General features: G+C 40.4%; 1 protein-coding gene across 1 annotated transcript in view; it reads right to left on the bottom strand.

Annotated features, from left to right (window-relative positions):
• The window catches only part of Nt5c2 (5'-nucleotidase, cytosolic II), a 145,872-nt gene that overhangs the window by 21,518 nt on the left and 97,629 nt on the right, over window positions 1-26,725 (bottom strand). Inside the window, exon 3 of the mRNA XM_059256887.1 lies at window positions 11,814-11,887. Within this exon, the coding sequence (XP_059112870.1) occupies window positions 11,814-11,887 (74 nt within the window). The remainder of the gene's footprint in view (window positions 1-11,813; window positions 11,888-26,725) is intronic.

The following is a 26,725-nucleotide window of genomic DNA, read 5'->3' as shown; positions in this document are numbered from 1 at the left end:
AGTAAGCTCTAGGTCACCCGAGGCTGCTTAATGAGACCCTGTCTCAAAAAAAAAAAAAAACAAAACGTTAAAAAACTAATAATAATAATAAAAAAAATCCAATGCACGCCCCCCCCCCCATCCACCAGCAGGCCCTTTAAATTGGCCACAGATACCTGCAGAGACCAATCTATCCCCTCAGACTGTGCAGTTCTATCTACGTCTTCCCATAGCTGCAAAAGCTCTAACTTCAGCTTTTCTCACAAAACTGTGGCTTCGAGCCTCAACTCTTACATCTTCCCATGGTTCCAACACCTGGCCAATGGTTTCAGAGGACACACGATCTCACATTAACTGCTCACTTATTCTCTGAGGAAATTCTGTGGCCTAGCCCAATTTACCCAAAATCCGAAAACAAAAAGAAACTGTTTTAAGGGCCAGAGTTCAAAAGAAATAGGAAAAAACAAAACAAACAAACAAACAACCCCCCCTCCAGCCACTAGGACAGCACACAGTGTTCTCAGGTTATGTAACAAGATTACAAAGAGAACAGGCAAAGCTTTGAAAGTTGAAGCTGCTGAGCGCATTTAAAGATATTCTTTACTCAATAATCTGCAAGGAAAAGCAGCTCTTCAAAAATATCTGCACGCTGTGGGGATGAAGCTGTAGTCTGCTGAGGAGGAGCTGTTCACCCAACCAAAGCGGAGCTGACGTCAGTGGACGATGCTCCTTGACTAAGCAAAGTTTCTGCCAGGAGTCTGGAATGCTTATGCATCTTTTACCACTGTCACCAAGACATACTGTGTAGTAGCTTACAGATTTCAGAAAAATAAAGGGCAAACCTCTACAGAGGTTCTAGCCCAGCGGAGGACTGCTGCCAAACTGAGAACTCACATGAGGCAGATGCAGGTAGTATGTGCCACTCCAGTCTTGAAGGAGTTACACTGGCTCTCCTGTTAAAAACAAAACAAAGCAACACAACAAAACAAAACAAAAACAAAAGCTGGTTTTAAAACTGTTGTGATGAGCTGGAACGGAGAGATAACATTTGGAAATTGGTATTTATAGGAGTTACCACTGCCCTCCAATCTAGAATCCTCCAACCATCACTAAAATTAACTCTAATTGGCTATAAGAAAAACACAAGCATTGAAAATAAGAGTAAGTATTGTGTATTATTTCTTTCTCTGGCACCCTGAGTTAGGAACACAAGCCAAGCCTGATAATAAAATTTTAAGCCAAAATAGTCTTTTTGGTGTTGTTGTTTTCTTTTGGTTTTTAGAGACAGGGTTTCTTCGTAATAGTCCCAGCTGTCCAAGAACTAGCTCTGTAGACCAGGCTGACTGAACTCCCAGAGATCCGTCTGCCTCTGCCTTCTGAGTGCTGGGATTAAAAGGTGTGCACCACCACCGCCCAGCCTCGTTTTCTTTAGCAGCTTTTATAGAAACTGACTGGTAAATTGTACTTAAATTGGACTATATCACATAAGACTACTTTAAATAAAATAAACAAAAACCAAAGCAACCCCATCTTGCTTTCAAGTATCCACTTATGCTGAATCTCCCTATATCAATCTTCTACTTTCCAGCACCTAACTCTGTCATCTGGATATGCACCATATTAATTGCATGCTGCTAAAAATCTAACAATGTCTACATCTGGAATAAAAGAAAAATTTTTAAAAACTTTTCATTTTGTCAATGTGTATTTTCTGCTCAGTAAGCAGAATTATAATACTGGATTTCATGGTTAAACAAACATCCCAAAAGAACTGAGTTGAGTACACATGTGTATATCCTTATGTCTAACTTTATGAGTAGTCTTTGTCCCCAGACTCCTCTAAGTCCTGGGCTGTAGGTTTTTGTTTGCTTTTTATGTAAAAGGGAGATGGTAATCATAGGAATAGCATAAACGATTGAATGTAGTACCTAAAAATATTAAGACATTGCAACTAGGAGAAACCATTACTACCAGACAATATGAAACACAATAATGCAGCCTGACCACCCGAGAAGAGTCATTTGCCTTTAGACTGTATGTGAAATCAACATTAACATTCTTTCTATTTAGTTATTAGGTTATATGGCATTAGTCCTCTGTAATTATAACTAGAAAACACATTGATGAGCATTTCATCTCTGAAATGAGAAAATACTAATAAAATCTTTCTAGTCCACATAAACAGTTCTCAGAGGACCTTTTCTACTAATCAGAACTACCCAAGCAACTGTTGTAGTTGTTGTAACCCAGCAACAGACACAGGCAACAATTTTTCTCTAACCCCAGAAATTACAAATAATCTAAAAAGTTGGAAATTTCTTTAAACTACTTCAATTTCAATTTGCATATAAAAAATAAAGAAGCTATATACCATGGAACACATTTAGTAATATTTTTAAACCTCCAAGCTACTAAATATGTAAGTAAGTAAAGTAAGTAAGTGGGCTTTAAAATACTGCCAATATTTCTGTTCTTGAAAATCAAAATTAAATGGTAATTAAGAGACTTATTTGTTTAAAAGTACCAATCCAGGGAGCAGGAGAAATGGTCCAGCAATTAAAAGCACTTCTTGCTCTTCCAGAGAACCCTAAGTTGAAGTCCCGGTACCCACATCACCTGTAACTCTAGCTCCAGGATCTCCAACACCTCTTCCCTTCTCCTCGGTTACCCCATGTAAGAAGCTTACATTCAGCCGGGCGGTGGTGGCGCACGCCTTTAATCCCAGCACTCGGGAGGCAGAGCCAGGCGGATCTCTGTGAGTTCGAGGCCAGCCTGGTCTCCAAAGCGAGTTCCAGGAAAGGCGCAAAGCTACACAGAGAAACCCTGTCTCGAAAAACCAAAAAAAAAAAAAAAAAAAAAAAAAAAAAAAAAAAAAAAGAAGCTTACATTCACACAGGCACATGCATACATTTTTAAAGAGTATTAAGCCAGACATGATGTCACATGCATGTACTGCTAGTACGTGAGAAGCTGAAGCAGGACTGTCTCAAGTTCAAAGCCAGCCAAGTCTACACAGTGAGCACCGGCCAGGTAGGAATACTAATAAAACTTTAACAAACATTAAGGCACACAAGCAAGCAAACATACAAATAGGAGTATTAAAAGAACGCTTATTTTAAAATAAAAGGAAAAAGAATAACTTAAGTTTTTTTTTTTTCCTCAGAGTATCTACACTCATTTCAGGACCTTGTATCTTCAGTACTGTTTTTAATTGATATTTTTAAAATCAATGCATTTTTTCCAAAAACAAATAGCCTTTAGTCTGAAGGCACTCACAGCTCATGCTATACTACAGGATACACAAACAGGTGTTTTTAAGTTTCAGAAGATAACATGTCTTTAAAAGAAGCCAATTAACCCAGCCCAGGAAGCTGTCCCTTTAAAACTACATATCCTTCAGCCAGGCTGATGAAGGTACCTGATGCTGACATAGCTTACCTGACAACAGCCCTGACATTCAGACTCCGCTAACATCTTCCAACACCTATGTCACCGTCAGGAAGAGAATACGAAGTGATCAGGGGTGGGGCGTGTCTTGCCTGGATCAAGAAGTAGCTATTCAACTAGAGCTGACTTGTTTGAGAGAATGAAAAGCAGCTACCGCCAACTTAGCTTTTTATCTCTCATCTTTCAGTTTTAAAATATAACCCAATTAAACAAACATTCTTTGAGCCAGCTTGTGTCTGCTAGCTGAAGCAGGTCCATGCAGTATAATGTGCTAGCCTATATTTTAGGTGACAGCTTCTAAGCGTGGCTTTTGACCCATCTGCAGTTGTATAACTGGATGTGAGGCTAGAAAACCTTAGCAACACTAAAAGGTTTCTGAATTCACAATGGCCAACCGTCAATCGAGAATCAACTATGATGCACCTGAGGTGTATTAGGCAGTGGCCACCCATACTGTATAAGAAGCCTTCACCGCATACCTGTTCTAGACACATGGCATGTGCACTTTCCATGTGCATGCTGTCACACCACACAGCATGCTGATATGAGACTATATGTGCTATAAGTTAGTGTTTTTACTGTACACACAAAGTTTTCTGTTCTTTTAGAAATTTTAACCACAGAAATAGACTTTTAATATGTTCCCATCATACTTTCTCAGCATGTACATATCGAATGTTAGATGGATTTAGTTAGAATTTTTATTTTAAAATTCTATTGCTGACTTGATTTTAAAATGTTATTTTGACTTGAGATTAGGACAGACTTTCCAACAATTTCTGAAACTGTCCTAAACATATTTCTGCCACTTTGTACTATGTATTTATGTGAAGCGGTGTTCTCAGCACTGATGATTATAAAATCAAAATATCCATCAATACGAAAAACACTGAATATGCTCTACATATTACAGTGTTAAGTATTCAGCCAAGGCAAGATAGGGTATATGCCTTTAACCCCAACACCCAGAATGCAGAGGCAGAGTTTCAAGGCTAGCCTGGTCTACATAAGAGGTTCCAGGCCAGCAAGTGCTACAGTGTGAGACCTCAAATAAATAAATGAATGAATGAATGAATGAATGAATATTCAACCACATCTCTCTTACTAGCAATACAAATTTGCCTTTGCCTTTAATAAATGTATACAAATAAGTGTTTTAAAATCATTTTCATTATTTATTGTCAGTAAATGATTTGTATCCCTATATTACAGACCTATGTATCCAAGATCATGTTTAAAACTCTCAGGTACAAAGGAGAAGTGAATAAAAAATTTAAGAAGTACTGGTTCCATCAAGTTATCCTATTTTTTGAAATGTTTTTATTATCTCCTTCTAAGAGTCTTAAGTAAATAAAACTCAGGTACTTAAGCTGGAAATACAGATGGAAGTAAGTTGACTCTTCAGAAACCACAAAGTACGCTGAAGTTTTAGAAATAAGAGAACCTCGGGGCGGTCATTGCAATGCCATAGCAATCATTTTCATCTGACCGTGATCCCTCCATGAGGCTGTGGACACAACATCCTGAGTGACAGAGGAGCCCGCTGTCTCAACATGGGGCGGAGGCAGGGGGACCAGAAGCTCAAGGTCATCCATCCTTGGCCACATAAGGAGTTTGAGGCTGGCTGTGGGAGAGACCCTATCACTGTCTCCTCACAACAACAAAGTTTAAAAATACTAAGATTTGTGTATTAACACCAGAAAGGGGAGAAAAGTACTGCGACTTGAGATATCTATGGGGCAGCATGCCAATACTGCATAGTTCTCCTTTGGATTGTTTTTCTCATCGCTTTAAATGCCTCTACTGCCAGTGAGTTTGGTGAGGATATACAATTGCTGACAGAAACATGATGAGTGCCCTGGACTCCGGTCCCAGTAAACAAGCCATGAAAAAAAATGTTCATTTAAATGTCAAGAAAGCTGAGTCCATCCCAGTAACAATAAAATGAAATCAGAGTGTATCTACTATGTATTTATTAGAGGCTAATGATCAACAGTCCTGAGATGCTTCTGTTAGCAGCAGGATTATCGGGGGCTGCTTTTTCTTAATTTCTTCCCTGGTACTCTTTAATAGCTTTATTTTGATGCTTCTCTCCATGCTTAGGGAAGTACTTTACAGTACTTAGGTTTGAGATAATTGGATTTCATCCATAGCAACTTAATGATACGGGCATATAAAAAGACAAGGGCAGTAGCTCAAATATATTTTCTACCTGTGGTGGTTTGAATAAGAATGGCCCCCATAGGCTCACATTATTTGAATGCTTAGTCTCTAGGGAGCAGCACTATTTGAAAGGATTAAAAGGACTAGGGGTGTGGCCTTGTTGGAATAGGTGTGGCCTTACTGGAAGAAGTGTGTCACTGGGGGTGGACTCTGAGGTTTCAAAAGCCTATGCCAGGTCCAGGTGCTCACTGGCTTTCTCTCCCCCTTCCTCCTTCTTCTTCCTCTCTGTCTATGGATCAAGATGTAGCTCTCAGCTACTGTTCCACTGTCTGCCTGTAGGCTGCCATGCTCCACACCATGATGATAACGGACCAAACCTCTGAAACTGTAAGCAAGCCCTCAATTAAATGCTTTCTTTCATAAGACTTGCCTTGGTCACGATGTCTCTTCACAGTAATAAAACAATGACTAAGACGCTAGTCTCTCCCTGAGACTTTTTTTTAATTGAGAAAATGTACACAATTTTATGTTAGTTCTTAAAATACTTGAAATAAGGTAGACATTGAGATACTTCATTTAAGATTATTTCTAAGTAGAAGTTGAGCTAAGTAGTCAACATTCTAGCATGTAGATGGTGGGCTCACTAGCCCCCAACCTGTGAAACTACTGACAGTTAATGGCTTCTGGAATAAGGAGAGTCAGTTTTCTTTACCAGTGTGGCCCTTGACAGGTCAACCACACTCTAGTAGATGGCTTCATACTTCTGACTACGTGGGCAGCACAGACTGGACTCACTGGGTTATTATTTTTTTTAAAGAAGTGGGGAGGTGAATGTTGGAGATAAAGCTGGAAGAGTTAAGAGAAGTTGTGGGGTGGGTATGATCAAAATACAGTATATTAAATTCCCAAAGAATTAATAAATGTGTGTATCTTAAAGGAAGTTAAACTATTTGGGCTGACTGCTCCCCAAAGACCCATAAACTAACAAAGCCCCCATAATAGTTAGGAGAAACCTCCTTTTAAATGGTTGGTCAGGGTAGTCCAAATGATTCTCAAAGCAAAAGAGATTATTAATGCCTTGCTCGCCTCTCGGGTTGAGGGTGGGCCCTACTGCTGAAGACATTGAACATGTAAAACACAAGACTCAAATTCAAGCAGGATCTGATCTGAAAACCTCTTTTGTCCATGGTACCAGAAAAACACTACACAAGCTACCAAAGGAGAGAAGCAACTGAACAGTCCCACCCAGCTGCCACACCTGTGAACTACGACAATTACCAGCATGACTAGGTATCTGCACAAGTGCAGCAACTGTCACTCCCGTATGAGTGGTAACCAACTGCTGTCTACATGGATGTAAGGCCATTCAGCAGGAGGAGAATCACAAGCCATCTTCCCAGGGCTGGTGAAGTCATAAACATTAGAAAAGGATCTAAACCCGCCACTTTGCTAGACCAGCATAGATTCCTTACTATATTCTAAAGGTGAGCCTCATACCAAGAGCTAAGTCTAGCTACCACCCCTCATCAAAGAAGCTTCTCCTTACAGCAAATGGAGACCATCACAGGAAAACCCAACTACACAATGCAGAGATCTATGGACCATGGGGGGTCCAGCCCCAAAGAATACATCTACATCACAGCTCCTGCGTCTACATCTCATCAAACATGGACGCAGAGGGAGCAGAAGACATTTAAGAGCCAGAAGACCAGGAAGTCTACAGTCAGTCTCTTCTAGAAATGGCTGCATAAACAAGCCTGGAACAACGGTAGTACCAATGAGTATCTTAACACGAAAGTGGGAATTTCTGTGGGGTCTACCCTAGACAAAGAACTACAGGCAACTAATGACTGCTGAAAGGAGGAGAATTAGCCTCAGGAGTCCAGTGCAGAGTCGTCAGCCCTAAAACCATACACTCAACAACACAGACAGACCTAGCAGGTTGTATTTATGTATCTGTGCACACACAGACAACACAAACAGACCTAGCAGGTTGTATTTATGTATCTGTGCACACACAGACACAGACACACACATGTATACACTATATTTAATGATAATAAAAAAAAGAGGCAATCAACTTGAAAATGAGGGTGACACACAGGGAGTGGGGGAGGGGGAGGGTTGAGGTAGCTGGGAGGAGCTGGAGGGGGGAAAGTTATGTAATTCTATTTCAATTAAAATCATTTTTTTAAAATTGGGCTAGGACTGTAGTTAAGTGATAGAACGCTTACCTAACATGAACACATCCCTCATCCCTGGGTACACACACACACACACACACACACACACAAGTGCAAGGAAAGGAAAAGACAAACCAACACTAGCTGCATTCTAAGGAAAGGACTGTAATTCAAAGGTGAGGAAAGAGCATTTTTGTTCCAATCAAGATTTTCATTTGGAGGCCCCAAATGAAACCCTAGAAAACAGGAGGTTGATGGTTTGTTGTTTGCTGTTTGGGTTTCTGTTTTGTTCTGCATCTCCTATTGATATCTAGAGATTACTGGACAATTCTCATTGTCTTGAAATTTTAGACCACATGAAAAGTGGAAACTGATCTAGGTTTAAATTCCATCTATGAGTTTTAAAAGTCAGTTGCCAACCAGGTGTGGTGGCACAAGCTTATAATCCCAACACTTAGGAGGCTGATGCAGGTTCTCATCATCTGTGGAAACAACAGCACCCGCATCCCGCAGCTGCTTGGTCCCAAGTAAACACACAGAGGCTTATATTACTTACAAACTATATGGCCTATGGGTCAGGCTTCTTGTTAGCTAGCTCTTTTAACTTAACTCAACCCATTTCTATTAATCTATTTGTTGCCATGTGGCCGTGGCCATGGTGTTACCGATCTGCTGGCATCTTTTTTGCTCCTTGAGCGGCGGGCTGGTCTCCCCTTACTCTCCTTTCTCCTTTCATGATCTCTCTTGGATTGTCCTGCCTGGCTCCATCCTGCCCTGCCATAGGCCAATGCAGCTTTATTTCTTAGCCAGTGGGGGTAACACAGATTCCCAGAGTGCAGAGAAACATCCCCCAGCACTCTGGGGTGCAAACTCAGGTCCTCAGGCTTGCACTGAGAGCACTGTACTGACCCAAGCCATCCACACAGTGGTCCTTTAATGGAGGGCTTTGTTATGGTGCTTTGATTTGTTTTAACAATTCATATAGTAACATGAAGGATTTGTTGTTATCAGGAAAATTCTAAAAAAAAGAACAAAATGTGAGGGTTCAAACAGACTAGATCAGTGGTTCTCAACCTTCCTAACGCTGCGACCCTTTAATACAGTTCTTCCTGTTATGGTGACCCCCCAACCATAAAATTATTTCATTGCTACTTCACAACTGTAATTTTGCTACTGTTATGAACTGCAATGTTAATATCTGATATTCAGCCCCCAATGGGGTCATGACCCACAGGTTAAGAAAGAATCACGGGACTAGAGAACAGACTAGAACACACGCATTCGAAGTTAGTATTTATTTAGCAGGTACCATATAACACATTTTATACTAAATATAAAATAGCCGGGCGGTGGTGGCGCACGCCTTTAATCCCAGCACTCGGGAGGCAGAGCCAGGTGGATCTCTGTGAGTTCGAGGCCAGCCTGGGCTACCAAGTGAGTCCCAGGAAAGGCGCAAAGCTACACAGAGAAACCCTGTCTCGAAAAACCAAAAAAAAAAAAAAAAAAAAAAAAAATATAGAAAAGGAAAACCCTTGCCCTTGAGACACTTACAAGCCAATAAATAGACAGATTATCCAAAGCTACAACTAAGATGGGTCTGGCAGCACTTGTAATCCCAGCACTCAGGAGGCAGAGGCAGAAGCAGAGGCAGGGGGTTTGCAACAAGTCCAAGTCCAGCTCCAACTGCACACAAAGCTGCAGGCTAATGACTTCTCAGTGTACTAAGTTCTAGGATACACAGGAAGACCCTGTCTTAAAAGCAAGCAGACAAACACGCCCTGCAACTATATTATAAAATGCTCTGGGGAGGGGGATATACTAGGGTGACTCAGAGGTTACAGAGGTTAAGAGCACTTGCTACTCTTCCAGAGGCACCGAGTTTGATTTCTAGCAGCCACATCACAGCTCACAACAGTCTATTAACTCTTGTTCTAGGGAATCCGATGCCCTCTTCTGGCCTCCCTGCACACCAGGCACACATGTAGTACAGAGACATACTGCAGGCAAAAACATCCATACACATAAACAAAATTTTTAATGCTGTGAGGGAATTTACCAGGTGTCAGAATCATACAAAAAATTATTCGTAAAGAGATTCACACCAAGTAGGCCAGCCCTGAGAAGGCTAAGGAAAGATAAATTCAAGGCCAGACAGGCCGGACAGCAAGACCCACCCTGTCATACACACATATATATATACACACTAAAGTATTTACCCAAATACGCAAACCTTAAAGACAAACACAGACACACACACATACACCTCTTTTACTTTATCACTGTATTTCATGGAACATTTTTCTAATGAAAAGTCTTCTAACTTCAAATATGTGCATTTTTGTTTTGCTTTTATGTGTATTAACAGTGTCAAAAGTTACTCAGTTATTTTTAATGACAACCATTCAGGAAAGCAACTTTTACATTTTAAAGTTTTGTATATTTAACTTTTGTTTTTAAAGAGGGATCTCACAGGACTGCCCCTGCCTGTGACGGTCTCAAACTTCTGGATTCAATAAATCCTTCAGCCTTGGCTTCCTAAGTGCTGAGGCTCCGAGAGCACACTGCCACATCTAGCTAAAGACAAGTTTTTAAAAGAAAATTTGGAAGATTTTTGCTCTGAGTATCATAACTGCACCTGTCTGTGTTAGGGACTTACAGGGGCCCAAGCTGTCTCTCAAACCTGTCTCTGAAACCTTACCACTTCTTTTTTTTTTTTTTTTTTTTTTTTTCCCGAGACAGGGTTTCTTTGTGTAGTTTTGGTGCCTGTCTTAGATCTGGCTTTGTAGACCAGGCTGGCCTCGGACTCACAGAGATCCACCTGGTTCTGCCTCCTGAGTGCTGGGATTAAAGGTGTGCTCCACCACTGCCTGGCTCACTTTTTAAGTTAAAGGATATCCTGACAAGTTGTCAATATTTTAAATTCTGAGGAGATGTAACTATAGACTGATACACTGATTATTTCAACTATATCTCAGAGACAGAAGGGAAGAAAGGACACACGTTAGTCTTTAAGAAGATTGTAACACTGAGCAAGCCTCATGCAACCATTCTGATGGGAAATGAACACACATCCTATCTGTCTAAGAATAAACTATTAATGAGCTAGAGAAATGGCCAAATGGGTAAGAGTGTGCACTGCTCTTTCAAAGGACCTGAATTCAGTTCCCACCACCCAAGGCAGGAAGGAGGCTCACAACCACAGTAACTCCAGGCCTAGGGGATGTGATGCCCTCCTCTGGCCTTGGTTGGTGGTCACCTGCTTCCATGTGTACCCCACCCTACACATATATACGTACTTGTAACTAAAAATAAAACAAATCTTCTCTTAAAAAAGAGTAAAACGTTATGAAGCTGGAGTACTGAAGCACTGCCTGCAATGACCAGGCCCTGGGTTTGATTACTAGCACCACAATCAAACCCACTTGGAAATGATGGAGTTTTTAAAAACTGTTGCTGGGTGTGATGACGCATGCTTACAATCCAAGCACTTACAACCCCCACTCTGACCCATAATAATAAAATATTTAAAACTTTAATAATTAACTTTATGGTAGAGTGAGGAACCCAAAATTTTATCTTTAAGCTGGGCACTGACACAAGCCTATAATCCCAGAACTTGGAAGCTGATGCAAAAGATCCATGCAAGTTCCAGGCCAGCCTGCATGAGTTCCAGGCCAGCTTGGAGTATAGTGTAATTCTTGTCTCAAAAATTTTTTCTACTTTTGAAGAATAGCTTAAAAGAATAAAAGCCAAAAAATGCCCAGATACACACATTAATGTGTTCATTAACCTATAATTTTACTAAAGAGTTTTTTTTTTAACAAGAGTTTTAAAGTAATGTTAGGACTTTTTCTAACTATCTGTACAAGCTCAGGAACCAACTTTCAAGAATACTGGGTAACTTCAGTGTTCACACATCTCAATGGACAGACAATCCGACAAATAAATGATTACATGAACAAGTGATTACTGAACTGCCCATGGACCCACTATGTTGCACCAAAACCAGCAATTCTTAAAAAATAAAAAATTAGTACTCACCAGCAAGGGTATAATCCATATCAAAACCAAAACACTTTATTTTTTCCATGGCTAAACTTCGGTTCACAAACACCCTATGCAAAAGAGAATAAGAGAATTGCATCTTAACACTGAAGTTCAACGAAGTTATTTTTCTGAACTGCCTCACTTATTTTCCCACTGACTTGACATTATTGTATATATTTAAGGGCTTTAACATGGTGACTTGATGTTACATACACACAGTGACTACTGGGGTCCAGCAACTTAAACATACCCTATGATTAGTTCCCTCCTCTCTCCTTTGCCCCTCTAGTACACCAGACCATTTCCCATGCTCACAGTGTACTTAAAGATCTTAGACAAATGCCTCCTAGGTAACTGGAGTTATAGATCCCACTCCCAACCACTAGTTTACTCTCTATATCATCTATTTACATAGTTTTTTCTTAAATTTCACATATAAATGATAATTATGCAGTATTTCTACCTGTATTTGGTGTATTCACTCAGTACAATGTCATTTAAGTTCATCTAGGTAGTTGCAAACAGTAGAATCTCCTTTTCAAAGCTAAATAATATGTGTGTATAGAGTTCATATTCAGCCTGCATCTATGGGTGAATACTGTGGTTGTTTCTCTATCTTGATTATTTGAATAATGATGCAAAGAACACTGGAGGGCATCTTTACAAGGTAGATGATTTCATTTTCTTTAAGGTACCACTGGTTCATAAGGTACTTGGATAATTTTAACTTCTTTGGGAAACTTAGTGCTATTTTCCACTGTGGATATAGCAAATTATGCAACACTAATGCATGTCTAATTAATTTGAACCTTCTTGATGATTAGATGATCTGTGATTTTGAATACCTTTTCATGTATCTGTTGGCAATTTATATATCTTCCTGAGAGAGAGGTCTATTCAGGTTCTTTGCCTATTTTTCAACTGGGTTTTCTTTTCTGCTATTTATCTGTTTCCATTTAGGTAAAAGGGGTAGGAGGAGATTTCTGACAGCTTGGCCCAGTGGTAAAGCAGGTCCAGCAGTAAGGCAGGGCCAGTGGTAAGGCAGGCCCAGTGCTGAAGTAATCAAAAGGTCTTGGAGTAGCATTGGAGCCCAAGAATTCAAAGCCAGACTGGAAAACATAACAAAAAATAAATAGCTGGATATATTGATGCATTCCTGTAACCCCAGCAGGGGAGAGTCTAAGGCAATCACATATTCCAGGCCAGCCTGAGCTACATACAGACCCTGTCTCAAAAGAAAACAAAAGCCCAAGTAAATAAACAAATAAAAAGGAAGTAAGCCATGTGTGAAGGAGCATTTAGAAGTCTGAGACAGGCCAATCTCAAGTTCAAGTCAGTCTGGGATACATGGTGTAACCCTGTCTAAAATTAAAACAAAACAAAAATCCTCTGAGCATAACAACCTGGGTTCAATCCCCAGCACTACATAAAACCAAGCATCCCGCCGGGCGGTGGTGGCACACACCTTTAATCCCAGCACTTGGGAGGCAGAGCCAGGTGGATCTCTGTGAGTTCGAGGCCAGCCTGGACTACCAAGTGAGTTCCAGGAAAGGCACAAAACTACACAGAGAAACCCTGTCTCGAAAAACCAAAAACAAAAAACAAAAAAAAAACCCCAAGCATCCCAGGTGGAAGCAGGATAAGCAAAAGTTCAAGGTCATTCTCAACTACATAATGAGTTCAAGGCCAGCCTAGACTACATGTGACTATGTCTCAAACACACACACACACACACACACACACACACACATACACACACATTTTCAAAGACTTCTTCACAAACTTATATCCTTTATGTTACAAATTATAGTAAAATGGACAGCTTTAAAGAAGAACAAGTTTTCAAAGACTTGCTTAAAATAATTCAATTGAAGACTTAAATACAAAACTATATTTTCCTGAAAAACATGAAAATCATTTGCACCTCATGGACATAACTGCTACCACATACAGGTTAGTTTCATAAATCTGTTAGTTTCTGAAAGAAGTGTTACATAAAAAAATATACTTTTCCTAAGAATATCTAGTATCTTTGGGGGGTGGGGGGGCAGGTATGTTGGCAATACTCTTAAACCCAGAAGAGGCAGGCAGATCTCTGTGAGTTTGAGGCCAGACTGATCTACACAGTTCCAGGTCACCAAGGCTACACAAAGAAACTCTGTCTTTGAAAAAAAGAAAAAAAAAAACACCTAGTTTTTGAAAAAATCATTTTTTATTTCATTTTGACTTAAGTATGGTAATGGAAGAAAAAGAATATGGACAGCTGAAAGAAAAAAGAACCAGAGGAGAAATGATACCTACCCAAACCTCCTTTTTGTTAGTTTCTTGTTTTTATTAGAAAAGCAAACACAGGGCTCGCTCATCACCCACTCTATCTATCACAGAGCTGCAAACTTAAAACAACACAAACCATCGGTGCAGGCACCACAGTGATCCTCCCAGGTTTTACCTTGCCTTGTCATGCTAACAAAATCTACTTCATTACTAACAATCCCCAGCTACATAAATCCTTCTGAAACCAACAGAGGTGAAAGACACAAAACAATGTTGTACCTCTAAAAACTCAAAGCTACTACTAACGCTGGGGCTTTTCAGACAGGCTCAAGCCTGGCAAAGGGCCAACTGCATAAACCTTTGCTCAGAGCCTTAACAGCTGACATGCCTAAAATATCCCAGGATACAGGCAGGAGGGAACTGAGGAAGACTTTTTTCACATTCTACATTCTAAGAAAGAGGTAGAGAACCACGGAATTTTTAAAAAGTGGTTTCAATTTTGATGGAAGAAGATGTTAGCTGGTTTTAGAATCAGCTGAAGCAGCAGGGGAGACTGCTAATGCAGAAAGGTATAAACATCTCAAGCAAAGTTCCTTTCATGGTCAGAAAAGAGAATGCACATGCACTGTCATGGAAATCGATCGTAGCACACATGGTCTCAAAAGACAGCAAGAGCAGCGCATCCTTGTTAACCTCTGGGAATAACATACTTCAGGGATATGAAAATCTATTTTTGCCAAAATAATCATTGCTAAATATCCATCAAGTCATATTTCTCATTCCTCTTTGGCTTAACTAATTACATTACCTAATCAATCAACACATGTCTCATTTTGTGACACAGATCATGGAAATTGTCTTTTGAGAGTAGTCAGAGCTACAAAAGTTAAATGTTCTTAACATGAGGAAATGCAATCTGGTAGGTGGGCAGAAGCACCTGCTCGAAGCCTAACCACCTGAGCTCAGTCTTAGGAACACCATCAAAGAAGAGAACACTCTGTTGTCCTCTGGACTCTCCAAGTGCCTGCAGTGGCCTGCATTCCCACACATACACACATCTGCACAGACATGTACACACAATATGTTAATAAAACATTTTAATTAAGAAGTAATACTTTGCCGGGCGGTGGTGGCGCACACCTTTAATTCCAGCACTCAGGAGGCAGAGGCAGGCAGATCTTTCTGAGTTCAAGGCCAGCCTGGGCTACCGAGTGAGTTGCAGGAAAGGCTCCAAAGCTACATAGAGAAACCCTGTCTCGAAAAACCAAAAACAAAAAGAAGAAGTAATCCCTTTTATGAAAAATGTCCTTCAAATATCCTTTCTCTTTTCATCCAAAACAAGTACTCTAATTCACAGAATCTCTTCCTGAATTTAAGAGAGAATCACTCTCATCCCCTCCTCATTTCTATTTGATCTTTATGTGAAAACCTCACAAGTATTCTCATCTTTCCTTTTCTTTCCCTAACTTAAACTGTGAGACATGGATGGAGGAGCGATACAGAAGGAAATCTAATTTGCTGGGGAAGCAAAGCTGTAATAACCAAAGGAACAGCTGTGCCATAGAGTACTAAGCCAAATTACAGGTACTGCACATATACACTAAGGTTTACAAAGATAATAAACACTCAACTACTGAAAGAGACGCCTTCACTTTGGCATAGGAGAAACCTTAAAGCTTCCTAGCATGTCTCAGGACAGTCAACAGACACTTATCTCTCAGCCTGAAACCAGTGACACTCTCCACTGAGTTTATAAACTAAACAAAGTGTAAGATGTTGTGCCAACTATAAGGTATCAATGCAAAGACTAGCTCACTGACCCACATATTTCAAAACAAATAGATTAATCAAAATTTTCTATGAGTCCCAAGACCTTTCTACAGATCTGTCAATGCCAGTTTACTATGTTCTTTTTACTAAATTATTAACTAGTAGAATAATTCTACCTATGTTCAAGAGCCTGAACACATCTGTAAAAATTAAAAGCAAACTTTAAAATATATAATTACCACCCAAAAACTTATGACTAAACTAAGCATCCAATCATAAAGCATAACTATCAGCCAGAAATTCCCACAGATAAGCCACTTGTGAGTTGAAGATCTGAGCATTAAGAGGAGAAACAATCTCTGGGAGATACACAGGAACACTGTAAAAACCTAACACAGACCTCAATTAAAACATGTTTATCAGTATTTACTATAATATCTCACAGCAGAAAGAAAAAAACTTGAAGAAATTCCATTCAAATACAAATATTAACTGCAAGAAATAAAATCATTACTATAATGTGCTTTACAAATAGGGATCTAAGACTCTCAGACTTAACATAAACATGCAACTTACTATATTTAAAATTCTGTAAACAGCAAGCTCTACTGGTTTGGGTTTGACTACAATTGAAAGCAGAATTACCTCATCTGTCACTGGTTGCCGTTTTTGCAAACTGAAACTATCTGGGTAAAGTAGTTCCTGAAGTCACATAACAAAATTCTTCTTAAAATCCCTAGTAGAATTCTTTATTGTGTGTGACTTTAACCTAACTTCAAGAAGACTGTTTAGCCTGAACCAGGCCCGGCAACAGCATGGATCTTCTGAGACAGTGTGGGAGAAAACACCTCTGTGTCTAATTTAACTTGTCATTGGATATCACTGTTGCTCCACACAAATCCATTTGGAATAGAATCTCTCTGGCAATGGTGAACTTTATCTGTAACTCCTCCCTTTGCTTAGGAGTCACAGTTTCCTGGCCAGGTGCCCAATGACAGTTACTGCAACAACAAACGAGAGGAAAGACTCAAACTGTAAATGTTCTTGGACATCTGTTTTCACTGTGAGCAGCTGCCATTATGCATTCAAACTATGAGCCAAGGAGAGATTCCAAGTGCATCTGAGTAGGCAAATTCAAATTATGAACTATAATAAATTGGTGTCATGACTGCAATTTCAGCACTTAGGAGGCTGAGGCAAGAACTGCCACAGACTTGAAGTCAGCCTGAGCTACAGAATGAGACAAATAAAGACAGAGAAAAAGCAAAGAAAAAATGCTCTCAGTGTACTTTTTTTATAAAACAATTTAGCAGCTTTTTTTCCAGATCCGTTCTTGCTTCTGCCACAGGCATTTTTCCGCACTCAAGCTTCAAGCCACATCCACATAACTCATGTGCCTTTGTTTACATTCCCAGATGTCTTTAGAACCCGGGTCTTCTACTCCAGTCCTGCTGCCAACAATTTACCAAGGCCATAATTCTCCAGAAAACATCTCTCGCTGTTTTGTCCTCACACTAATGCTAACTACTCTGAAGCAGGGCTGCTAGAAATGCTGTCCATAAACCAATGCTCATCTATAAGTATTTCACTAATCTGTGACGAGACAGAAATTTCAATTACTTAGAAACTTTTACAGCAATCTGATAGTAAAATATTTTTAGAGAATGTAGCAATAAAAAGTGCCTATAATACCAGCACTTTTGAACAACCGAGGCTAGCCTGAGCTACAAGTGAGAACCTCTCAAAAAAACAGTTTTCTCTCTGTGTGTAATTTGTTTTTACTAATTTATAAATATTTCCAAAGGGAACTAGGATGGAAAATAATGTTAAAAGCTAGTCCTCTCAGGATAGCCTGAGAAGCATGGTTCTAAAGTCCAGCTCTGACATGGTACTCTCTCTAAAGTATCTTTAGTCAATGCTCAAAACCGCCCAACTAATAAATTACCAGTTCTTGAATTTTCAAGGAGTTGAAACCTTTTATTATTTTGTTAAAATCAGTTTGAGCTCGTATTATCCATACCATGAACCCTTTTCTGTTATTAGTTATTACTTTGTTAAGCAAACTGTTGGCTATTTCCTAAACATGCCCTGAGGCTTTATGTGATTAATTATAACTGTTTGTTTCTGTTATAATTCAAGTTCCTGTACCTCAAATGCTTTCACTGAAAAAAAAAAAAAAAAAAAAAAACAGTTAAGAGCACATGCTACTCTTCCAGAACCACAAGATCTAAGTTCAGTCCCTAGTACCTGTATCAGATGGCTTATAACCACTCTAACTGCAGCTCCAGGGAATCTGTCATGCCTTCTTCTGGTCTCCATTAGCACCTGGACACAGATGGCAGGCATACAGACACACACAATAAATAAATAAATAAATAAATAAATAAATAAATAAATAAATAAATAAATAAATAAATAATAAATACATCTTTTTTTCTTTTTAAAGAAAGAATATCCTGGGTTGGGGTAGAGCACCTGGATAGCTAGGGGGGGGGGGGGATTATTAACATGGCAATATTCCAGCTGTGCCACAAACAATAATGCTCAGATTACTTCTCCGGTTCAACAAATAACCATAAGTGTTTCATTTTGGCAACTATCTATTTTGATATACACATACAATATGCAAGTAATTCTCTTACCATTTGCTTGATTATAATTTGGAGACCAGGATTTATAGCCTTCCCAATACCAAGCAGATAAAATAGCTTCAGTTGAATGTAAATTAGAAACAGTAACAGTGTTTGGCAAAGCTTGCAGAGAGGACAGGATGGGGAGTTCCTGCTAATGGGCACAGGATTTCTTATAGGAAAAATTAAGTGTCCTAAAATTAAAGAGCTGAAGATATTAGCACTTGGTCAAGCCTAGCAGGCACAAGAATCTGGGTTCAATCCCTAGCAAAACGAATGACAGGAAAGAAAAGTACGAGAAGCAAAAGGGAGAGGGAGAGAGAAGGGAGAGGAAGGGAGAAGAGAGGAAGGGAGTTATACAATCAGTGTTATGAGTTGCACAACTTTGCATCTACTAAAGCCACTGAATTTCAGGCTCTTACAGAAAATAAAATGGTGTATTTACTGTACTCGACGAAACCAATGTCAGATTTTCAACATTCTCTAAGAAATTACAGATAAGACCTTTATGCTGCTGAAGAGCACACTAAGGCTTTGTGCAGGCTGTAAACAATCCACCACTGAGCTTCACTCCTACCCCTAAGGAGATTCTTCCAAGTTGCTTTGTTTCATGTTGGTTGCAAAGGTTGTCGGCTCAGTGGTGGTAAGAAATAAAGGGCAGGATCTTTAGGATCTGGGGTAAACAGGGACTCACTCCAAAAGGTCTATTTACAAGCAGTGGCTAGCAAGCTCTTGGAGATCATGAAATCTTTCTTCATTCAGTGAAGTTATGAAGTCCAAAGAATGTGGTGATATTTTATTTGTGCTCTAACAAATAAAGTTTGCCTGGGGATCAGAGGACAAAGTCAGCCACTATATTAAACACAGAGGACAGGCAATGGTAGCACCCACCTAGCATTCTAGATTCTGGGAGGCAGAGATTCATCCGGATCTCTGAGTTCAAAGCCACACTGGGAACAGAGCCAGGCATGGTGGCACACGCCTTTAATCCCAGCACTAGTTAACCACAAAGGTCTGAAGGTCTGTACAGACAGGAAGTGATAGAGCTGGGCAGAAAGAGGAAGTGATGTAGCTGGGTGGAGAGAGGAAGTAAGATGGCAGGGCACAGAAAAGTATATAGGCGTGGGTATACAGGAAGTAGCTCTCTTGGGTTGAGGACTTCCTAGAGACAAGAATTTGTGGCTGGCTTGTTCTATCCCTCTGATCTTTCAGCTTTCACCTCAATATCTGGCCCTAGGTTTTCTATTAATAAGACCATTTAGCAATTCAGAAGAAAATGACAAATACACACAATTTTGTAACAGTTTCAGGTAGCCTAACAACTATGGACCTTAGACAAGATTTTGTTCTAAGCCAGAGATGTGCACAGGTAGAGAGGATTTGGAGGAAAGGGCTGATTAGAAAGCTGCATCCAATTCAGATTCTAAGATTCTTGTGCAACTATATTAGAAATGCAAAAGAAAAGCCAGGCGATGGTGGATCACTCCTTTAATCCCTGCACTGGGGAGGCAGAGGCAGGCAGATCTCTGTGAGTTCAAGGCCAGCTGGGCTACAGAGTGAATTCCAGGAAAGACTCCAAAGCCACACAGAGAAACCCTGTCTCGAAAAAACAAAAAACAGAAATAGAAGAGAAGTTGTAACCTAGTGAGGTCTGGCAACGTTGGTGTACCTTGTTTCCTAGTCCAGTGGTGCTTCCATGACATCCCCATCCAGGGTAATCTTTGAATCAATCTTTCATTTAATAAATCATCTCCCCAAATCCTCATCTAACAAATAATCCTTCCTCCATGTACTAAGGAAATTAAAAATAAAGATCATTATAGGCACCCAAGTGCAGTCCTAACTTCACCTTAAAAGAAAATGGCATTTTTACTGCCCCTCACTGTCCCTGGCATGGCTGGCCCTGCCCCTCGCTGGGACACTGCAGCAAGAGGGCTGGCCCCCACACTCAGGAGAGATGGCCTGGGAAAGCTGGCCGCTACTGCGCGGCCTAGGAGAGCTGGTTCCACCCCTCGCCTGAGGGGGGCTGTCCCCGTGGCCCAGATGGACTAACTCAGCTACTACCCAGACCCACATCCTGGGCCTTTGATAGGCCCATCCTAACATCTACCACATCAATGGCCGGCAGAAGTGTGTGAAGGGACTGGGAAGAGGAGTTCTGGTGAAGGTCCAGTGACGATGGTGTACCAGGGGCCAGAGGACTTGAACCAGACCAGTGACTCACTGCAATGAACACTTTGTGGGTGGAGCTGACTGGACAAAAGGGACACACTACATGATACACCGCAGATCCCAATAAGACTAGGATAAATGAAGAGGTGTTGGAAAGACAGAGGAGTGAGGTGGGGGTTTTGTGTGTTTTATCTTGTTTTTAATTGATTTGGGAGGTTCTGGGGGCGGGGGGGGGGGGGGGGGGGGGGATGCTGCAGGGGTGAGGGGAGGATATGGAGAAATTGGGAGGTGAGTGGGATGGGACTGGGGTACATGATGTGAAATTCCCAAATCAATAAAGAATTATATTTTAAAAAGAAGTTGAAAGTTCAGGCCGGTGTGGTGGCTCACACCTTTAATCATAGCCCTTGGCCGGAGGCGGAGGCGGAGGCGGAGGCGGAGGCGGAGGCGGAGGCAGAGGCAGGCGGATCTCTGTGAGTTCAAGGCCAGTCTGGTTTACATAGCTGGTTCCAGGACAGCCAGGGATACACAGTGAGACCCTGTCTCCAAAAAAACCCAAAAACTAAAACAAAAACCCAAACCTGAAGTTTAAATATATAGATATATACTAGGATTTTCAAATATGATTATAAAAGCAAAAATCATATAGTACTAATTTTTAGTTTTCAGATAAAACTAGTTTGTTTTAACACTGTCTCTGAGGAACATTCTTAAAAGGCATATATTTTGCTTACTAGATTATTCAAAAAAAAACAGCAGTTTGCTTTCAGTCTAAACAAATGCCTTATATCTTTTTTGTTTGTTTTGTCTTGATTTTCAAGACAGGGTTATACTCTGTAGTCCTGGCTGTCCTGGAACTCGTTCTGTAGCCCAGGCTGGTCTTGAAGTCAGAGATCCACCTTCCTCTGCCTCCTGAGTGCTGGGATTAAAGACATGTGCCACCACTGCCCAAAAGCCTTGCATCATTTTTAAGGTGAATCACACTTAGCACAGGAGGCAGTGCTTTGGTCTCCTAAAATGTTCTAGAGAAAAGCCAATGTGGAGGCAAAAACAGAACAAAAGTTAAGATGATTCAGATGGACAGTATCACCATTCTTAAACTTACCCACACTACACACAAGTTAGAAGGGGGAGAGTGGGTGTCCAAGAAAAGTCAGAGCTTTAGAAGGAGACTCTACAAGATCCAGGCATGGCAGCGCACACCTTTAGTCCCAGCGCTCAGGAGGCAGAGGCAGGTAGATCTCTGTGAGTTCAAGGCCAGCCTGATCTACAGATTGAGTTCCAGGACAACCAGGGCTACAGAGAAACCCTGTCTTGGAGAGGAAAAAAAAAAAAAGCCTACAAGAGCTGAAGATAATGTATGTTTATTATCTTTCCACCAAAGTTTTCAAAAGTACACTGTAAAAGAGATTAATTTAAAATACTGGGGGGAAGAGCCAGTAGGATGGCTGAGCAGGTAAAGCGGTCTGCCAACAAGCTTGAGGACCTGAGTTCGATCCCCAGGATCCACATGGTAGGAGCAAATCAACTCTCACAAGTTGTCATCTGACCTCCATATGCACACCATGGCACAACTGCATGCATACATGTGTACCCTAAAATTAAATAAATAAATGTATAAAAATTGTTGGGGGTTATAATGTCTGATCACTTGTCTAGCATGCACAAAATCCTAAGTTCCATGGGGGAGGGGGAGCATTCTAGAACTTTAAGGTAGAATTTACCCATTTAAAAAAAAAAAAATCGCCGGGCAGTGGTGGCGCACGCCTTTTATCCCAGCACTCGGGAGGCAGAGCCAGGCGGATCTTTGTGAGTTCCAGGCCAGCCTGGTCTCCAAAGCGAGTTCCAGGAAAGGCGCAAAGCTACACAGAGAAACCCTGTCTCGAAAAACCAAAAAAAAAAAAAAAAATCAGCTAGTGAAGAAACTGAGGCAGGATTGCTTGGGCCAAAAGTCAAGAACAGCCTTGGCAATACCATTTCAGGAATAATAATAATAATAATAATAATAATAATAATAATAATAAAAAGAAAGAAAACCCAACTGTATTACCTACAAAGTTGGTAAGTTTTAACAGCTGTATACAATTATACAACAACTACCACTATTTCCTTCAATCCAAAATACTCATGTGCTTTTATAATACCCTCCCCCACTCCTGACCCTAAATTACCACACAGATCACTGCTTTTTTTTCCCTCCCCACATGTAAGGAGGTTTGTGTTGGGGTTTGGGGAGGTGTCATGGTGTCATTCCTCAGGGGCCATCCACCTGAAGTTGTTGATTTTATGTTTGTGTGCGTGGGAGGTGCATGCATGGAAATTGGCATTAGATGTCTTCCTCAACTGTTACCTGTTGTGGAATATTAGTTTAAAATGTGTTATGTTTGTTTATGCTGTGGAATATTTGTTTAATGATGCAAAGATGTGTTACATTCTTTTATGTTGCATTTGTTTAACTCTGTAAAGCTGTGTTATTTTGCCTGTCTAAAACACCTGATTGATTTAATAAAGAGCTTAACAGCCAACAGCTAGGCAGAAGAGAGAAACAGGAGGGGGTGCCAGGCAAAGAGAATAAATAGGAGAAAAATCTAGGGAAGGAAGAGGATGAGGAGCAAGAAAAGGAGGAGAGGAGGATGCCAGGGCCAGCCCCCCAACCAGCCACAAGTAAGAAGGAAAGAAAGGTAAAAAGCCCGGGGCAAAATGTAGTAAAGAGACACAAGACAATTTAAGTTAGAAAAGATGGCTACAAACAAGCTAAGCTAAAGCCAGCCATTCATAAATAAGAATAAGTCTCCATGTATTTATTTGGGAGATGAGTGGCGGGCACCCAAAGAGCTTAAACAACAACAACAACAACAAAAACTAACTACAGTTCTCCACCTAATATTTTGAGGCATGGTCTCTCACTGAGGCTGCAGCACGACTTGGCTAGCCAATGAGTGCAAGGGAACTCCCTGTCTCTACGGCCACTTCCACCAGTTGTTGGGATTACAAATAAACACCATCATTACCTGCCTTTTACATGGACACTGGGACTCAAACTCAAGTCCCCACGCCTGCACAACCAACACTTTACTGACAATCATCTGTATTTAGCATCACAGTATTCAAGTAAATAAATCATATATGGAGCTGTGTGTCTGGCTTCTTTTACTTAGCATAGCACTTCTGATATTCATCCATGCTGCTGCATATATCATAATTACTTCTTTTATTTGTAAGTATTCCACTGTATAGATATAACACAATCTGTTTATCCACCCTGTCAATTTGGGTTGTTACCAGGTTAGGACTATTCTAAATAATGCTGTGATGAAGCATCATATATAAATCTCCATGAACATGTAAGTTTTTTTGGTTTTTCAAGACAGGGTTTCTCTGTGTAGCCCTGACTATCCTGGAACTCACTCTGTAGACTAGGCTGGCCTTGAACTCATAGAAATCCACCTGCTTCTGCCTCCTGAGTGCTGGAATTTAAAGCATGCACTAGCACTGCACGGCTATACTTTCATTTTTCTTGGGCAAATATCCAAAGTGGAATTACTAGGGTGACCCGATATCTTTAACTTGAAAAGATACTGCCAAACTTTTAACCTGAACTCTCATCAGCAATGCGTGAGAGAGCAGCTGTTCTACACTGTCAGTCTACTGACTGTGGTGTTAGGCCTGGAAAGCTAGCTAGTCAAACATTCTGTCACTTAGTTACACCCCTGATACACACATATCCCTGTAAGTATTTTTAACTTTAGCTATTCCAATGTGTGTGCAATGACATTTCACTGTGGTTTCAACCCACAGTTCTCTGATTAGTAAGCATTTTTCAAGTGCTTATTTGGCATTTCTTGCTTTTTTTTTTCCCCACTCAAGTGGTTTTTTTCCATTTTTAAGACACATTGTTTGTCTTATATGTAGCAGAAATTTTTCATTTATTTTGGATATAGGTTTATGAGAACACACAAAATTATCAGATACAAATATGAGAATATTTTCTCAGTCTGTGGCTCTCCTTTTTGTTTTCTTAGTGATATCTTTCAAAAAGCAAGTTTGCTTGTTTTGTTTTGTTTTGGTTTTTTTTTTTTTTTTTTTTTTTTTTTTTGGTTTTTCGAGACAGGGTTTTCTCTGTGTAGCTTTGCGCCTTTTCCTGGAACTCACTTGGTAGCCCAGGCTGGCCTCGAACTCACAGAGATCCGCCTGGCTCTGCCTCCTGAGTGCTGGGATTAAAGGCGTGCGCCACCACCGCCCGGCGAAGTTTGCTTGTTTTGATGAAGCCAAATTTATTTATTTAGTGTTTTATATGTTTTAACTAAAAAAATCTTTTCCTTATTCAAGGTGACAACATGTAGCTGGATCTATAACCCATTTTCCATTATTTTTATTTTTCTATGTGTGTGTAGTTTGTTTAAAAAGTAACAATTAAGGCTGAGGATGTGGCTCAGTTGGTGGAGCGCTTACCCAGCATGCATGGGACCCTGGGTTTGACCCCCAGCACTGCATAAACTGGGTGCAGTGATTGCATGACTGTCTTCCCAGCACCTGGGAGGTGGAAGCAGGAGGGTCGGAAGTTAAGGTTATCCCCGCTACATAACAAGTCTGAAGCCAACTGAAATATATGGGACTATGAAAACAACAAACAAAACAGGAACTACCCAAAGCAAACAAACTAGCATCTCACTAAAATCCCTGGTTTCGCTGCTCAAAATCATACCTCCACATAGGGCCTATCAATTTCCTATTTGACCCTGTGATCTTTGCATCTGTCCTTATACTAATATCAAAGTGTCTCAATAACCATGGGTTTACACAGGCTCAAACACTCATTCCGCAATGGGACACAGTATGTGAGCATCAGTAAGTTTACACAAACACAGATGGCATAGGCCAACCATTCCACGTGGCCTCAACGTAATCAAGAGGGGCAGTAAACATAAAGCTGCTAAAAAACTAACACAGCCTTCCTGTTTTTATAGAAAACTTACAGTGTGTGTGTTGTAGCTGGATGGGGGGGGGGCACCAGCTCACAAATAATGATGCAGGGACTTAAAATTTTAATTATGAAAGCTCAGCCTTAACTTAGGCTTGTTCCACTAGCTCTTACAACTTAAAATAACCCATATTTTTATTAATCTAAGTTATACCACATGGCCTTTACCTTTCTCCCATTCTGTGTGTCCAACTCATTCCACATCTCCACAGCGTCTAGATTCATCTCTTCTTACTCTCTTTCTACCCGAAGTCCCGCTATACTCCCTGGCTAACTATTGACCGTTCAGCTCTTTATCACACCAATTTCAGCAATACATCTTCACACAGTGGACAAATACCCCACAACAGTGTATTTAAGTGTGCCTTTGTGTGTGCATTCAATTCTGCATGTGCCCGTGGACACATGAAGGCCAGAAGACAACTCTGGGTGTAATCATTGTTTTCCTTTTCTTTTCAAGAGAAGGTCTCTCAAATACTCAGGAACTCTCCGTTACTGGCAGGCTGGCTGGCCAGTGAGCCCCCCCAGACCCACTTGTCTCTGCTCTCAGGGCTGGGATTACAAACAAGCACTGCTGCTAGCTACTGTTTTTGGTTTTTGTTTTTTCTTCCCATGGGTTCTGAAGACCAAACTCTGGTCCTCTACTTCTCCAGCCCAAACATTTTTATCAGCAGAAAGAATACACTCTAAAATAATTTGTTAAGTATAATGTAATAAATTCATAAGGTACTAACATGATTATTTATAATTAAGTATTATATACTGTACATAATTATATGGGCTTTACTTTATATGGCTGGCAGCAGAATTGATTTGTTTATTCCAGCATACCATGAAAACACAAATAATGCATGTGCATTGACCTTATGTTACCAGGAAACAGGAAGTTTTCACCTCCATTATAATCTTATGGGGTCACTAACAGATACATGGTCTGTTTCTATGAAGCATCATTTTGTGGTACAAAAGTATTTCACAAAGTAACAAACTGCTGAATATTAATGATAGAAACAGTTGACTATAAGGATTCTAACCAAGTCAGGCTGGTACACACAATCCCAACACTTGGAAAGTAGAGG

The sequence above is a fragment of the Peromyscus eremicus genome, chromosome 1 (genome assembly GCF_949786415.1).
Source record: "Peromyscus eremicus chromosome 1, PerEre_H2_v1, whole genome shotgun sequence".
NCBI classification, from domain to species: Eukaryota; Metazoa; Chordata; class Mammalia; order Rodentia; family Cricetidae; genus Peromyscus; species Peromyscus eremicus.
The sequence above is the reverse complement of the archived record's forward strand: the minus strand, read 5'-3'. Positions and strand labels throughout refer to the sequence as shown.